This window comes from Benincasa hispida, chromosome 1 (genome assembly GCF_027475165.1).
Source record: "Benincasa hispida cultivar pf3 chromosome 1, pf3_genome.v1.1, whole genome shotgun sequence".
Taxonomy (NCBI): domain Eukaryota; kingdom Viridiplantae; phylum Streptophyta; class Magnoliopsida; order Cucurbitales; family Cucurbitaceae; genus Benincasa; species Benincasa hispida.
Window position 1 is genome coordinate 39,198,982 of NC_143478.1, and position 17,553 is coordinate 39,216,534.

The 17,553-nt window shown below is 35.4% G+C and overlaps 2 protein-coding genes across 2 annotated transcripts; one reads left to right on the plus strand and one right to left on the minus strand.

The window, feature by feature from the left end:
• The first annotated feature begins 5,195 nt into the window (after nucleotides 1-5,195).
• NHD1 (sodium:hydrogen antiporter 1) lies at nucleotides 5,196-12,076 on the plus strand. Its single transcript, XM_039024628.2, has 10 exons — nucleotides 5,196-6,232; nucleotides 6,665-6,841; nucleotides 6,969-7,097; nucleotides 7,784-7,960; nucleotides 8,749-8,855; nucleotides 9,486-9,606; nucleotides 10,000-10,061; nucleotides 10,174-10,476; nucleotides 11,510-11,804; nucleotides 11,902-12,076. Exons 1-10 carry the CDS (start codon nucleotides 5,978-5,980, stop codon nucleotides 12,019-12,021), a joined length of 1,746 nt encoding a protein of 581 aa, XP_038880556.1. The 5' UTR covers nucleotides 5,196-5,977; the 3' UTR covers nucleotides 12,022-12,076.
• Nucleotides 12,077-12,380: 304 nt separating this feature from the next.
• LOC120072203 (D-3-phosphoglycerate dehydrogenase 1, chloroplastic-like) lies at nucleotides 12,381-15,903 on the minus strand. The gene is made up of 5 exons (XM_039024616.2): nucleotides 15,125-15,903; nucleotides 14,270-14,646; nucleotides 14,075-14,185; nucleotides 13,899-13,994; nucleotides 12,381-13,261 (listed from the first exon to the last, which is right to left on the minus strand). The coding sequence occupies exons 1-5, from the start codon at nucleotides 15,666-15,668 to the stop codon at nucleotides 12,590-12,592; spliced, it is 1,800 nt and encodes a 599-aa protein (XP_038880544.1). The 5' UTR covers nucleotides 15,669-15,903; the 3' UTR covers nucleotides 12,381-12,589.
• Nucleotides 15,904-17,553: the final 1,650 nt, after the last annotated feature.

The following is a 17,553-nucleotide window of genomic DNA, read 5'->3' on the forward strand; positions in this document are numbered from 1 at the left end:
AGCTCTTTTCAAGAGTTAATAATAACCTAAAAAAATAAAAAATAATAGGGTATACCCTTATTAGGACAGTTTGTTGTTGACTAGCAATGAGATATGGCGCTTGTGGTGGAAGAAATTTGAAGAAGAAGATATTGTGTGAGGGCATTGCATGCCCATTTAATGGAGAAAGAGAAAGAAGAAAAACTGAAAAAGAGAGAGACTGATATATTTCTTAGTACATATTAATGATGGTTGATGACCAACTATTACGACATTGCGCGATGAAAGAGATACAAAGATGTATGAAGACACTACATGCCTATTTGAGAGAAAGAAGAAAAACTAAAAAGAAAAGAGAGATCGACGTATTTTTCAATATATACTGGCGATGATTGACAACTGACCGAAAACGACATGCAAAGACTGACATCTAATTTGAGTGATCGATGACGATGATTTGAGAGGGTGAAGATTGGCTTGGCACTCCTCTTACGTGTGTGGAATTGACCTAAAGAAAATCTTCCTAATAAGATTACACTTTTTTGAAATATTGTTGCATATTCTTTTATCCTAAATATTCATATATACTAATACTAGGGTATAAACGGAAAGAAAATGTTGCAATCTTATCTCCTATCAATTCAGTTGTTATCCATTTATGTTTTTGGTTTTTGCCCACTTCTTCTGGTACTAGCCACAATTTCCCATTAGTTAATGGACCACTAGGCCCAAAAATGATTTGTACCCCTGATTTAGGCCCATTTCCAAACCATATGGGTCCATCATAGTTGGGCTATTAAATTTGAATAGTGAACCATTGATGGTTGGCCTAAATGCTAAAATATATAGGGCTAATAACTAACAAGTATTGATGAAGATGGTTTTATCATCCTTAGATCTCAAACTTTCCTTGATTGGTGACAAAAACATACTTGGTAGACAATTTGGTCACGATATTGGATTTTTTTTGGGTATTATATTAAGTGCAATTTAGAGAGTTAATTATGAATAGAATTTCAAAAAAATTGTGATAAACTATTCACTAGCAGGGTTGGTTTTATTGTTTATGCTTATAATCCTTCCTTATACCAACTTATTGGATTTTGTAGCAAATATTATAGAACCTAATTATGTATTGCTACTAATTTGTGTGTGTATGTGTATATATATTTCCATTGAGGTTGACAACCACCATGTAACTATATTTTTTTAGACAAATCAAACTAAAAGTTACAATCTAACCTCCTCATCAGGAAAAAAAAAAAAAAACACATTTTCATATCAAAGAACAATAAGAGGAAACCAAAGTCGTAAAAACATGAATCAATTTATTCTCCTCACAAGAAACACGACAAAAAGACAGACACTAACAACCTTGTCCACAAAAGAAATGTCCTCAATAAAGATCTTAAAATCAAAGAGAGTGGAATTCACCCTTTGATAAGATTAATAACCTCCAACGCATCTTATTCAACCATAAGAGGTGAGTTCATATTGACCCATTCCTATTGAATTGCTTTCAGACCCTCCACAATGGTCTCAGCTTCCAAAAGACTATTCCCCCTTTCTTTGGATAAATTTGCAACCACCCAAAAGTATGTGTCCGCTATGATCACAACCAATCCATCCAAACTCTCTTTTTCCTTCCTTAGAGGATTACACCACATTGATATTGTACTTCAAAAATTGACAGGGGAAGTCCAGCAAGATTGGAAAGGCCCGGAAGAAGGAGAATGAGGTGGACCAACATGGACAGAGAACCTCTAAAAAAACCATTCAACCTAACCGACTCCAACAACTGCTTCTCAATTAAGATAACGAGCGTGTTAATGTCCAGAACATCAATGTTGAAGCAAGTTTTGTTTCGGTGGTTCCACATGCTTTACAAAATGATCAACATATGATCTAGCTCCTCATTTGAACACGATGCTCATCACAGTCTACAAATCTCAGTAATCTAACGGTGACAACCAACTCCTTTCAAGAGCAAAAAAGCCAACATGAGCTTGTAAGAATAAACTCCAACTCTTTTGAGAGAATTTGCATACCTATATGATATGACTTTTTGAGTCCTCATGGGATATGCAAAAAGAACAAAGTGAATATAGATCATAATTAGATCATAATGTAGGATTTACATTCCCACATGATAAGACTCGTAGATCATATAGTAACTAGTATTAGTTATGAATATGTTGATAGTGAGAGTGCCAGTGTGAGAGTGTGAGAGTGTCTGGCAAACTATTTACCTTATAAGTAAAATGAGAATTAAAGGGTTGGGAAATTTTGACCAATCACAAATTGTCACGACATTTATCAAATTAAGGACGAAATTACAAATTACTAAATTTATAACTAATTTCAAGTTGACAAGTGTTCCAACTTAAAATTGAAGACAAAAACCAGTGGATTCTGGTAATTTCACGTGTCTTTATCAATACCATTGGATTAAATAAGTTGGTTGTTTCTCATTGGGTCATAATATTTTGACTCGGGCTCAATTAAGGCCAATGCTATTTTAGCCCAAAGACTAACCAAGCCCAAAATCTAATTTCCGAGCCTAAGCCTACATTGGATTTTATAAATAAAGTTTCTCTTTATTGGAGAGATTAAAAAATTTAAAGCTCCATAGAAAACTTAGAGAAAATTCTCTAACTATCAAAAGACTTCTTAAACTCTTGAAGACCGAATGAACACTTATAAAAAGTCTCTTGAAGATATATATTCCAAGACTTTAACTTCAAGACCATTCACATGTTGCATCTCCCAAATGAAGTGTACACATTTAAGAGAGAGAATTAAAGGATCAAATGTTAGAGATTGAGCCACACTCGATAAATCTACATAATCTTAAATTCAACTATATGAACTACGCTTCTCCAGAAACCTCGTGCGAACAAAATCATTTTCACAATATGAATAGTAGTTTTTATTGGGATTGGTGTCTTAAATCTCTTTATTCTCACAATTTTAAAACTTGTATAAATAAATTGTTATTAATAAAATAAACGTTATTTTATATGTGCATTAACTCAATCTAAGAAACTAATATCCTAGGTTATTGTATGTTACTTAAACATGTATGTGGTTGACATACATGTGAATCATGTTTAAGTAATAACCTAAATGTTTTGTAGTAAATGGATAAGGTTGGGTGTCTTATCCTGATAACACTATGGATACAACTTACTTTGCAATTGTTATAATTGTTGTAAAGTATTACAAATGATCTAATCCTGAACATTCATGTGAAGACATGTGAGTGGAGGTATCTTATACAAAGAGTTTGTGTAAGACTGAACCACAAAATGATTAGTCTCTCTTTATAACATTGTTACTTGAAGAAACTTACATTTCACTAAGATGACCATAGGTGACTTGACCTTAATTCTAAGTGAGTTGTGAACTTCTGCCTATGAGGGTGGTCCTTTGACCTGCATGGATGAGAGTGGCGAGATTCGCAAACTCAATATGCCTACCATTTTGGGGATTCGTCTGAATAGGGAGCTGAGAACACAACTACACAAAATGAAATTCACTCATTTTCGTTGTTTGAGTAAGTAGATGGATCACTCCCTTAAGAGCTGATTATGGGTCTTGAACAATAAGGGCATTCATCCTCTCACTAGCTAGAGAGTGGTCTAGTTTATAGTAATTAATTGTTCATTAGAGGAATCGGTGCTACTTAAGAAGTTAGATGTAATTACAAGGGTAAAACGGTAATTTGGCCCAGTTGTAGTTATGAGTATTTTGGGAAAAGTCAACTTACTATTGATTGGTTATATCCAATGGACATAGAAATATATCTACAGTGCAAAAAGTGCAGTTGTCGATCTTTGGTAGAATGAATGACAGTTGAAGAATGTTGATAATTTAATTAAAGAGTTTAATTAATTAATCTCGTATCTTTAGAGATTCTAATCTGTAGGTCCATAAGGTCACTTGCTAGCTTAATAAGGATTTAAAGAGAATCAATTTTTTTTTTTATTAATTTGAATTGTTCAAATTAATTAAAGGAAATTAATTATATGAGATACAATTAATTTAATGTATATGGATACATTATAACATAAAATTTAATGAGAAAGATAAATATTTGAATATTATTCAAATATTTAATTATGTTAATGTGATTCATATAAAAACTATAGGTTAAAATTATATGAATATGATTCATATTAATACTGTAGGTTATGTAGGAGAATATAAACTATAGGTTATATTATATGTGATATAATATAAACTATAGGTTATGCATTATATGGATATAATATAAAGTATTATTTAATTATATTATTTGAATATAATTAAATATATTGTAATTATATTATTATTTGAATATAATTATATTATAAGGAATTATTTTACCATATAAAGTATTATTTAATTATATTATTTGAATATAATTAAATATATTGTAATTATATTATTATTTGAATATAATTATATTATAAGGAATTATTTTACGTTGAGAGGGAGTTATTGGATAACCCTTCACATCTCTCTCATATGCCATGATCTAGAGAATTTTGTAATTAATTCACTACGTGAGAAGATTTTGAGAACTCTATGAGATCTTCATCTTCATTCTTTGTAAACTTTATTCTCTCAAGAACTCTCATTCTTCCTTCACCAAAATAATCAAGGCAAGCCCACACCTCTGTCTTTGGGTCTCACCTTGAGGATAGCAAAGAAGACTTCCTTGGTGGTGTCTTGTTCATCTTGTTGTGTGTTGAAGAGTTCATGGGAAGATTTTTGTTCGTGTTGCCTAGGAGAGGAAATTGGTGAAGACAAATTTCTTCAAAGGTAAGTTTTCACCTACCCTTTTCCTCTCTGTATTTTTCGTAAAAAAACATACTTTAGGTTGTATTATGTTTATCCTCTTTGTTCTCTGTTTTCTATGTTTTAAGTCGTTCCAAAAATAAATTCACTGACACAAGCGATTGCTCACTTCCGCTGCGAGAGAATCCCCATCCTCGCCCCGAAGGAGGGGATGGGGACGGAGACAGAGATTTCCTACAGGGACCCATCCTTTTTTTTTAATATATATATTAAAAAAAATTAACCCCTGCCTCATCTCCGACTGGGGACTCGATTATAATCTCCAATTTGACCCCATATCCGATCAAATCGGGATGGGGACCCACGAAGATTTTTACCAACCCTATCAAGATCTTTTTCTCTTATCAAATAATCATCCATATAAGCATAAGCTTAAGCCTTAATAGACAAACCCCAATCTAGTTTTGAAATGGTACCCAACTCTCTCAAAACCAAGAATAATTTCCAAAATCGAAATCGAAATCCAAATCATTAGAAACAGAGTTATTGAAAAAAGGAAATATTTTGGACTGGAATTGGACAATTTAAAGATATGGGTCGAGATCATATTACAGATTAAGAATCATCAACGTGTGTCATTAATCACCCAAATTTCGAAATCATCAACTGATCTTCGCCTTCCCCACTTCACTAATAAAAAAAGGAATTCATCCCAACATCTTTAATCCAAAACCTGGAAGCTTGAGCTGCTGCTGCTGCAGATGGCCACTTCGTCAAAAATTTTCAATTCCCAACATCTTTTAGATTGAAGGGTATATGTTTTTGCCAATTCTCTTCTCACTCTCCTGCAATCGTGAACCATTAGAAGAATCCCTTTTGTTGTGCTTAGAAAATTTCGAGAAACAAACCCAACAAATCCTTTTGTTTTGTTTTCCTTCTTCATTTTCGATGAGATAATATTTGGTTCACAACCTGATAGACTCTGGCGGGGTAGATTCAAGCTGATTTGACACCCAAATCTTACTGGGAAATTCGATATTAAGCCCTTTTTTGCAATCCCATTTCCCAATTCAGCTTTACTGTAATCGGTCGATGATTTGATCGAAATTTGTTTCAAATCGAGAAGACCCCAGAACGGAATAGCGTTTTTTTCTGGCATATTGCTTTACTTGTAATACAATCCCATTTCTGGAATCTCTAGCTCGAACTTGATCGAATGGCTTCCCTCTCTATTGGGATTCATTTGCCTCCACCTCATCATTGGAGGAGATTCTCACTTCAATCCCAGTCTCCCATTTCCCTCCCATTTCACACTAGCTATGGTTCTTCTTTGAGTAGAGTCAGAACTCCAAGATTGCTTGGTAAGAACCTTCTTGTGCGGGCTGAAGATGAGGATAAAAGCTCTTCACCAGCAACCGCTTCTTCGTTTGAGCAACAGCAAGCTCCACCCAACTTCACTAAACAACTGGAGGTTTCCCTTTTGAAACCTTTGCCTTTTGAACTGTGTTTTGAATTAACTTTGGTTGTTCTATAGGGTAATTCGTGAAAAGTACATAAAAGTTTGATTGCTTATGCTTTCTGGATCCTGTTAATTATGGAAATCTTTCATTTAGTCCAAGAGCACGTCTAGCATATCTTATCACTATAACTCACTCCGTCCCAAATATGCCAATATTAGCTCTGGTGGTACGTAAATATAACTCGTTGTCTAAACAACTATTAAGAGTTCCTAGAGCTCCTTGTAGGGCTTGTGGGAAAACCTATTATTGTGCTTGATTAATCACTTTTTGTTGTTCAAAACGAATAGATCCTTCATTCTCTACTATTACCATGTAGTTCATTTGTAAAGGCTTTGAGCTGACAAGTAGTTCATTTGTGTTCACCTCTGGTTATATAATAATAGGAACTGTCATCCAAGTCAGGAACATGTGATCCCCTATGCTCAGTTGATGAAATAAGTTCACAGGATTTCGAAGATAGTTACCAGCCAAAGACTGATTTAGTAAAGGCTTTTGCAATATTTGTAGCTGCTCTTACTGGAACAGTGGCAATTAATCACTCCTGGGTTGCTGCTAATCAGGTTTATATGTTTGGTCTTGTCTGATATATTGTTTTTGTATCCATTCTCTACTAAATGTTTTCAGTAACAAGTTCACCACCCAGTGCTAATCTGTGAACTTTTATGTTTCATCAAACTTGTCATACAGGATCTTGCCATGGTGTTGTTATTTGGTATAGGATATGCTGGAATCATTTTTGAAGAAGCTCTTGCCTTCAACAAGAGTGGAGTGGGATTATTGATGGCGGTTGGCTTATGGGTTATTCGAAGTATTGGAGTAAGATCCAGTTTCTCAAGTCTAGTTTAGGACTATCTGATTGAATGCAGAATTGTAGCTTCATTATGTCTGAAGTTTTTTCATGTGCATATGGTTGGTTGTAGGTATAAGTAGTATCTCTATTAAATGTATTTGGTGTATGCAAGTAGACCAACAGATTTCTGGAAGGGGGATAATTTCAACATCTTATATAAGGTTTTGAGTTACTCGCATGGTCTCTTCACGAGCATTAGAATTACATGATGTGGTCTCTTCACGAGCATTAGAATTACCTGATGAATAACAGACAATCTCATTGACACTTTCTACTTTCTCCATCCAAATGAAATTGGAAACAAAATGAAGACCGTTGCACTATTGCAGCTATTGTTGCATCACTACTTGGTAAATTGATAATTCACCTTTCAATATTGCAAAAGTATACCAAAACTATTGCTTTAATCTGCATTTTTCGAAGGACAACTGATTCATTTAGTATCCAGTTGGTTAAATTTTAAAAAGTTATCACTCAAAATGCACTATACAAGATGCATGCCATATGGAGAGTGGTTGCTTCTTCCTTGAATGTCATCCTTCATTGCTGTTGCTGCCTTTTCTTGCTTGTTGGAGTTTTATTGTTTGCTTTCTACAGCCATTATCATTTACTTTCTCTAGCATCGTATTCTTATTATAGTTTCCTATTATAGGCTCCATCCACTGAAATTGCTGCTTCAGAGCTAACACATGCCACAGCAGAAGTCAGTGAAATTGTATTTTTCTTACTTGGGGCGATGACCATAGTAGAGATTGTCGACGCCCATCAAGGATTTAAGTTGGTTACAGACAGTATAACGACTCGAAAACCACGAACTCTCCTCTGGGTGGTTAGTGTGCTCTATTTCCATTTCACTAAATATTTGATGTCAATGTGTTTTTTCCAAACCAATCTTTTTAAAATAGAAGATTATCCATATTTTTCCATTATTTGATTGTTATAGTCACTACATGCATTGATTTTATTGGTTAAAACTTAGAAGGAAGAAGTCTTAGATTGATGAATTGAAGTACAGGAAAATATTCAGAATTTTTTTGTATGGTCTATCAACTCATATGTCAAGTATAGTTTACTAAAGCAGATTTTTGAATGATGGTGGAAAGTGGCCAAATCGAGCATAGCTCCATTGGCATCCGAGTGTGCTAGAAACTACAAGGTCCGTGATTCGAATCTTCCTACCCTCAATTGTATTAAAACAAAAAAGAATGATGGTGGAAAGTTTCAGTTGTGGCTCGATATAAATTCTAAGATGTTCTCTTGTTGGTCCTTATCGATTTAAGGACAGTTCTCTTGTTGTTCCTTATCGATTTAAGGACGGTTCTCTAGTTGATCCTGAAAACATTTGATTTCCTATCTGATCCGTTAAATAGTAAGGCTGTTACATTTTTTACCCATGTACAGGCAGATATGGTTACTGTCTGAAAACATTAGAAAAATCCTGTCCCTTTCCATTAACTTCAGTCAAAAAATTTCTAAATCGAACTTCTAGTGGAAATTGGGCAAAATGGAGATGGATTTGCTTCTTATTTACTTTACCTTCAGCTTTTCGTGCTAATCTCTACTTCTATGTTAACCTCTATACTGAAACACAACTGATCTGAAAACCTTATATTGCAGATTGGGTTTGTAACCTTTTTTCTGAGTTCAGTCCTTGACAACCTGACGACCACAATTATCATGGTTTCTCTATTGCGAAAACTAGTTCCTCCCTCAGAGTATCGCAAGTACGGTATCGTAGATGCACACTTTATATACTCACGATTGTTTTATTATTGCATTCCTCTCAAAATCTTGTGGTTGTATTTGTGTAATCTACAGTACTTTTTTTGTAAAATGCTGGTTTATGTTGTTGTGTTGTGGGGCACATGATAGGATTGACAAGGCTCCTATTAAAGTATACCTAGAAGAAGAACTGTGGGAATGAAAGTGACTAATTATTGTGTCATGGAGGGTATCTTTTTACATAGAAGGGCAAAGTTGGACCCTCCTAGTAATGTAGTTAGAAAAGTAAAAACTAGTTGAGGGAGAGACTCAGACCTAGCAAACAGTCTGAAAACTGGTATTTCTTTTATTTTGCTTATCTACAGTTCAGTAACCTCTCTTTCATATCAATTGTCATTTGTCATATCAGCAAATGATGTAGCTTGGCATTGATAAAATTCTAATGCACAACTCTAGCTATTTGATCATAAACCTAGATTGACACAAAAGGGTGTAAAATATAATTTTTATCCAATGTTTAGTTCACTGCATTCAATCACCCAGCATCTAGAAAGTTCCATTAGTTTGTTGTGAACCTTTGTTTTACCACCAATTGTATGATCTTAATTATTGAAATGAATTACATGAAACAGGCTACTTGGAGCTGTAATCGTTATAGCAGCAAACGCAGGTGGTGCATGGACACCTATTGGAGATGTAACCACGACCATGCTATGGATACATGGTCAGATATCAACAGTGCCGACACTCAAAGTATTCCTCTCTCTGATATACTGTGATTTACTGTGTATCTATTTATAGTTGTTTGAGACTGTTTCAAAATGGTTTTACAATATTATGATTAGGTAGCTAAACTAAACAAACCTACTTCAAGTATGCACTCGACATCATCTTTCACAAAGGTAGTTTGAGTTGCCCCGTTAAAGGCAATCGTCACATCATTTCAAGATATAGCCATTTAAATAAACTACTGCTCCATGCTACATATTGGTCTGCTACTCTGTCTGTTAAGGACCTTTAAGTTCCAATGAACATCATGAATTTTATGTGGTAACATGTTGCTCGAAAAGATTCACTATACAATTTGATCATTAGTTCACTTTTCTCATCTGTTGCCAACTTCTCACTAACCGGTGTTGTTTACAGGACTTGATTATACCTTCAGCTGTTTCACTTGCAGTACCTCTGGCACTGCTATCCCTAACAAGGTATAAGTTTAGTAACTAAGTTGAAGTCGTAGTTGTGCAATTTGAGACTTCTTTTGATGAATCCTTTTAAGATTGAACTTATTTGTGTGTTTTTTTCTCTTCTTGGATTCAGTGAAGTTAATGGAAAGGGACAGGATTTTTCTAATGTTATGGCGTCGGAGCAGATGGCGCCTCGAGGAAAGCTCGTCTTCTCTGTAGGTGTTGGAGCTTTAGTTTTTGTTCCGGTGTTCAAGGCCCTCACAGGTCTGCCCCCGTACATGGGTATGCTGCTTGGTCTTGGAATTCTGTGGATTCTGACTGATGCTATTCACTATGGTGAATCGGAAAGGCAAAAGTTGAAAGTTCCTCAGGCTTTATCTCGTATCGATACGCAGGGAGCACTATTTTTCCTTGGTATCCTTTTGTCTGTCAGCAGGTGAGTGCACCATCTACCCTCCATTCCAGCTTTTATACTATTTCTTTTACTTTTTTATGTGCAAAAATGCAACACAACCAACTTATTGCTATGTTATATATACTTCCAAAGAGGAGTTTGTCGCTAGACAGTATTCGGTGAAATTTTCTAGCTCCTTAAGAATCCATCACTAAAATAGCCATAGAAGGAAGGTCTTGTAAGGTTTTACAATGGGTTCCCTCTGGGAGGAAAGGAAGGTATTGAGTCTGTTCCAATGCCTTCACCCTTTAGAATTTGATTCAAAACAAGTTCGCCTTCTTTATCCGAGAACAAAGGGCATTCTGACTAGTGTAATGCTGGGGTTTATCCATTGAATAGATAATAATAGCAAGGGAAAATATCAATTCATATCCCTAGGCTTTGGAAATTGTATCAATTAAAATCTTGAACTTTCATAAGTGTGTCAATTTAGACCATCTTTCAAGTTTCATTCGACCAGTACCGTGAGAAACGTATAATTTAAGTCAATTAAACTCTCAAAATTTCCACAAGTCAACCCTTAATTATGGTCATCTTTGAAAATCATCCATGCATTAATTTTCAAACGTGTGGACTTCTTCAAAAGACAGTTTTACAAAATGGACGATTAGGGTAAATGTATCGATGGTTTTCAAAGAAAATTTTATCTAAGAGTCTAAAGTGATTCATTTTATGAAGGTATTAGAGTTTTGATTGATACAATTATAAGTTTCACACGAAATTTTTCCATATGAAACATAATGGAAGGTAATGACACTTATAAAAGTCCAGGGTTTAAATTGATACAATTATTCTTTTAGGCTTTAAATTAATATAACCCCTAAAGTTTCGGGGTTTAGATTGATATTTTCCCTAATATCATCCTTCGTACAAGTTCTAGAATTGATGTCTTCTTACATCCAGATGTAATGACACATTTGTGTATGTTTGTTTGGTAATATAATACCTTCTCTTCTGTAAGTGAAAGTAAAGTTACTGTTGACCTATTGAACTGAGTCTAATTTGTGAATTCCAGCTTAGAGGCTGCGGGGGTGTTACGCGAATTAGCAAACTACCTTGATGCTCATATTCCAAACGTTGAACTCATTGCGAGTACAGTGGGTGTTATATCAGCAATAATAGACAATGTACCATTAGTTGCAGCAACAATGGGAATGTATGACCTCTCCTCCTTCGCTCAAGATTCCGAGTTCTGGCAGCTAATTGCATTTTGTGCTGGCACTGGTGGATCCATGCTTATAATTGGATCTGCAGCTGGAGTTGCATTCATGGGGATGGAGAAGGTGGACTTCTTTTGGTACTTAAGAAAGGTGTGACCGACATAAAACTGTTCCTTCTCTTTTCAAAGTAGAAACCAGTTTCAATTCAAAGATTGAATGTTTTGTTTTCCTGTATCCTCTTCTGCAGGTTAGCGGTTTCGCTTTTGCAGGATATGCTGCTGGAATTGCTGCCTATTTAGCTCTTCATAACTTCAACATATCGCTACCTACAACTATTGCTGAGGTGCCTTCCATTTTGGGTTCATAAACTACTGAAACATTTTGATGACTTCAAATAAACAAGGCAATTTTTCACTTCAAAATCCGGCTGATTTCCTCTTATCGATTTATCAGTAAATTCATGTGCCCATAAATCAATTTTCAAGAGATACACTTCAGTCTTATGAGTTTACCCAACTATGACGACTTAATGAGAGCCAAGACAGCCTTGACACAGTCAGGTGCTGGTGGCTGACTCAAGTGCCCTAAAAAATGCACGAAATGGTTGCCTATTACATGGCTCACTAACTCTGCCTGGGGTGTACCTATTATTGGTCATACCGAGCACCCCTACTTAAAGTAACTGCAAGAGTATTCAACCAAAGTATATATAACGATTCTTCAAACTTGGTAAAAGCACATTTCTTCATTCAAAAAGTTGAGACAACAAACCAGATTATTTAAATCAAAATTGGGGCCAAACATGTAGGAATGTACCAAAATCCCGAGAGGGTGGTACACAGACCAAGGACGAGTTTTTTCTTTCTTTCCTTGGTGGAGAGAAGGGAAGAGGGGGAAGGAAAGGGTGAGGGTGAAGCTCATGACCATATTACATTCTACAACTTGAGGAAAACAAACTCTTCAATTGCTGGGACATCACCAATCCTCTTCAAAGATTCCTTGCTAGGCTGTTCATCAACACCAATGGCCATAACAGCCTGCTTTCGAGGAGCAATCCTACCAACGCTCATGAAACTCACATTAACATTTTCTTCTCCAAGAATGCTTCCAACCTTTCCAATCATACCTGGCTGGTCAACTTGCCTGCAGAGTATGATGCTGCCCTCCAGACTAACATCGACTTCAAAAGACCCGACCTTTGTAAGGTGAGGGATTCCATCTTTCACGAGTCCTTCCACCCTTATCTCTCCAGTATCTGATATAGCACTGGCAAATTTGGATTCCACGTTGGCAATCTGTACCTGAATGTATTCTAATGGTTTCTCAGGCGACCCATCAATAATGACTCGCTCCTCGGTTATCCTTAGTCCTCTCTGTTTGGCAGTGAAGTCAGCATTCACCAAGTTCACGAAAACACTGGAAATGGGCTCAATGAGACCTTTGGTTATCATGGCCCGAAGGAGCCTGGTGTCAAGATCATCAGGAGCTCTAGAGGATGCGTATGTTACTTTCACAGTTTTCACACCACTTCCTCCTGCTACCAATTGGACAGCCAGTCTTCCCAATTTCTCGGCGAGTTCAACAAATGGTTTCAGCTCCGTTAACACCTACATGGGAGAAATAAAACTTTGTTAGAATCGTTATATACCAGAAACTTGAGAATTAGTTCATTGAAAATAAAATGTACGATGAATAATGATGCAAGTCACAATCAACACTCAGCAGACCTTCATGACCAGTACGAAAAGTACAAATTAAAGAGGAGATAATCCATTTATAGAGATGCACTACTAAATCATTGGAAGTAAAGTTTTGGTAGCCTACAAAAAGTTCAGGTTTTCTGGAAAATCAGGCTTCGGTAACCATTCACATTTAACAGGTTTCTGAAAATCATCACCAGAAAGATGTCAACGGAAAAGCAATCTCTCCAACTGTTGGAGGACTACACTATTTAGCCTTTTCCTTACAAGACCCTATTCCTTAAAAGATGGGGAGAGACGTCAAAGGTTTCTAGATGAAAAGCATTCAAGAGAAGAATTCTTATTCTATTGCATAGCATAATGTGTCAGAAAACCTAAAGATATCTCCACTTGGGAAAGCAAGAAAATCAAGAAAACAAATAACCATGAAATAGTAAAGAGGTAAAAAAAAACAGAACTAGAAGTAGTTCAGGTAGACGTTTAAGTGATCATGGAAATATGAAATATGAGAGTGATAGAAGATTTCAAAACCAAGGGCTTCTACCTCTGCAGGAACCATCGGAGCATTGACGGCAGTAGCCGCAAGCTCCCCTTTCAAGGCTCCGACAACAGCTTCAGCTATCTCAACAGCTACTCCTTCCTGCATACCAGAAGCAAAGATAATAAAAATTACAAAAAGGAAAACACAAACTTTTAAGTCCTTTGATTTAAAACACACACCTGAGCCTCCATTGTGCTGGCGCCGAGATGAGGAGTTACAGTGACATTCTCATGCTGGACCAACTTGCTCTCCTTCGGAGGTGGTTCCTCAGTGAAAACATCAAGTGCAGCCTATCAGAAAAAAGAAACGTTATACAATCCTTGCGTTTTATGATAACTAGGAAACTTCAATTAGGTAGCAAGAAGAAAAAGAACCTGAGCGACAATGCCAGCATCCAACGCCCTTACAAGAGCTTCTTCATCAATTACTCCTCCACGAGCAACATTCACAATCCTTACTCCTTTCTTCATCTTTGCGAAATTATCATCATTAAGGATCTTTGACGTGGCTGGAGTTAAAGGCATATGTAAAGAAATGAAATCAGCCGTTGCAATGGCTTCATCAAAGCTCACAAGCTCTACGCCTATTGCACGAGCACGATCAGCTGGTGCATACGGGTCATGTGCAATTACATGCATGCCAAGTCCCTTTGCACGACGAGCAACTTCAGATCCAACTTTGCCAAATCCCATTACAGCCAGTGTTTTCCCCACAAGTGATACACCAACATATTTGTTGCGTTGCCACTTCCCTGCGGTGGAGGAGAAAATGTAAACTCATAAGTAGTTCGTTTCAACAAAGGCATATCTCGATATACAACATCATACCCAATAAATCTGACCATCTTATCGTCGACGGGCTCCATAAGGGAAAGAGATCGTCCGATGCAGAGAGTTGTTTCTTTGTTTTCTAATTATTTCAAATCATAAAGTTCAAACTAAGCAAGCATAAGATAGGAATTTTCTACATAACTCCCCCTCCGACAGGTTTCCACTTTTTACAGCGCACATCGATACTTAAAAACAAAACGTACAAGGAATTCTTTCAGGGCACATTCGCTTTAAGCATTAAAATAATTCTTTCCAGACAGATTTAATTGAAATGCTCGTCCAATATTAAGATAAAAGGCCGAGATCTTTCCGAAGTTTACCACTTTCCATGGTTTCTAGCAGATCCAAAGCAAACAACAAGCTACAGAACACGAAGATTCTAGAAAAAGAAAAACGTACCAGCTTTAACAGACGCATCGGCTTGGGCAACATTTCTGGCCATTGCAGTCAAAAGTGCAATTCCGTGCTCAGCTGCAGCTACCGTGTTAGCAGTGGGAGCATTCACCACTAAGCAACCATGCTCAGTGGCGGCCGCTAGATCGACATTGTCAATGCCAACACCAGCTCTCCCAACGACCTTCAACCTCCCTCCAGAGGATTCAAACACTTCGCGGCTGACCTTAGTCCCACTCCGCACAATAAGCGCATCACAAAGCGAGATCTTGGTACAGAGCTCCTCAGGACTCAGATTATAGGAACAATCAACATTAGCAAATTCCTTAAGGAGATCAAGACCCGCTTCCCCAAGCTTCTCCGCAACAAGAACCGTCGGCTTCGCATTCAAAGACGCAGAAACCAACACCACAAACCGCGGCGCGCCAACACTCCGTGGACGAAGATTAACAGAAAAGGCCGAAGGAACAGGAAGCTTAGAAGAAAGAGAAGAAAGTACCGAGTTCCGTAACGACGGTATGGGGAGCGTAGGCGACGCGGAGGCAGCCATTTTCTCGTCGGCGGTGAGGAATGTAAAAGCGCCGGCGGAGGAAGATCTAGGGTTTAATAAGGAAAGGTGAGAGAGGTTTAAGTTCCGTGATGAAAACAGAGTGACAGCCAACGAAAGAGATATATGTATGTTGGCGGATGACGTGAAAGACACGCGCTATTGATGAGAGTGGGGGAATGTGGAACTAATTTTGAATGCGGTTTAATTTTTGCTTAGTGGAATTGCCTTAAATTGCAAGCAAGTTGAGATTAATTAACGCTAAATCACTCTTAATAATAATTAAAATGAACGGTGGGTAATACTTGGATTTACTTGAAAATAGGATTAAATGTTTAGTACCATTGAATGAGATCCCTTTTTGTTTCTTTAGGTAGGAAACTTTTGGTATTAACGTGGTTAATTAATAAATTAAGCAAAGTATTTATTCATTCAACGTAATTATGATTGATTAAATACATTATTAGTTTTTGGGTTAAGACGTCTCTTGGATTTCCAGACAATTTAGAGAATTTGTGGCTACAATTTCGACTAACCTCGTCCAACAACTATCTAATCCAACAAATATTTGCTATTTGTTAAGGAAACTAATAGGATTCCAAATTTTAGGTAAGTAGTCATTCTTGTTTCAACCATGTTTAAATTGTTTTTTTTATTGTTTAAATTTTATTTTAGCCTAAACTAATTGTATTTAGCTTGTGATCTAAAAACAATAATACAAAAATATGGACCCCTTGGTAATTATTTAGACCCCTTTGCTAATCATTTGGTTTTTATTTTTGTTTTTTAAAATTAAGTTTATTTCATCTACATTTCTTATAATAATTTGTATTTTTTTTAGTACGATGGTTAAATTCTTAGTCAAATTTTACGAACACAAACAACCTTTTGAAAGTTACTTTTTTTAGTTCTCAAAATTTTGCTTGGCTTTTTAAACCATTCTTGAAAAGTAGATAACAAAAGAATGAGTTTGAAGGTGGGAATAGTGTCTATACATTTAATTTTTTTTTTTAAAAAAAAAAAACAAATGGTTATCAAATGAAGTCTTAATTTTTTTTTTTTTTTTGAAAATTAAGCTATAGACACTACTTCTACATTCAAGTTATCTACTTTTTTTTTATCAATGGTTTAAAAAACCAAGTCAAATTTGAAAATTAAAGAAAAAATGGCTTTTAAAATTTTGTTTTTATTTTTAGAATTTGGTTAAGAATTCAATCATTGAAAGATGTAAATTATTGTAAGAAATTAGAGGAAACATGCTTAATTTTTAAAAATGAAAAATGAAAAATGAAATGTTATCCTAATGGAGTCATAGCATTCCATGCAAATGAAAGTTTAATATGTTATAAATTGTAAAGTTAGTTAGTTGTAGAATTTTTTTCGCACAGTTAGTCGTAGTTACCACTTACATTAGGTTGAATCTCAACAATTATAAATCAATTTATGAAAATATTTTATGTTAATATATTCATTATCCATTTACGATACCATATAATTTATAATAATATTATATTCAAACATTTTTAATTTAACAAAAGTGAAAAGTGAAATGAGTTTATAAATTATAACCTTAAATATAATGTTTATAAATTTTATGTAATACTACACTTAAAATTTTCAAACTATAAATCTAAATACATCGAGAACATTAAAAAAAATAGTACTCATTTTAGTTAGAAAATCTAAAAACGTAGATCAAACTTTTTTTTAAATAATTATTTAGTAGAGAAAAAAAAGTTAAAAATAAAAATGGAAAATTAGACTAAAAATAAAAATTGAATGGTTAAATTAAAATTTTAGTCCAAAAACCTTGTTTTCTAACTATTTTGGTTTTTGTTTTTGAAAAATAAGCTTATTTTCTCTATATTTTCTGAAATAATTTACATAT

Bases quoted from the DNA above. Each gene is read 5' to 3' on its own strand.
- NHD1 (XM_039024628.2), top strand. From the start codon at position 5,978: ATGGCTTCCCTCTCTATTGGGATTCATTTGCCTCCACCTCATCATTGG. The intron at 6,233-6,664 runs GTTTCCCTTTTG...ATATAATAATAG, and splicing joins ACTTCACTAAACAACTGGAG to GAACTGTCATCCAAGTCAGG. The intron at 8,856-9,485 runs GTACGGTATCGT...TACATGAAACAG, and splicing joins CCTCCCTCAGAGTATCGCAA to GCTACTTGGAGCTGTAATCG.
- LOC120072203 (XM_039024616.2), bottom strand. From the start codon at position 15,668: ATGGCTGCCTCCGCGTCGCCTACGCTCCCCATACCGTCGTTACGGAAC. The intron at 14,186-14,269 runs GTTCTTTTTCTT...TTTTTCTGATAG, and splicing joins ATGCTGGCATTGTCGCTCAG to GCTGCACTTGATGTTTTCAC. The intron at 13,262-13,898 runs GTAGAAGCCCTT...TCTCCCATGTAG, and splicing joins CTCCGATGGTTCCTGCAGAG to GTGTTAACGGAGCTGAAACC.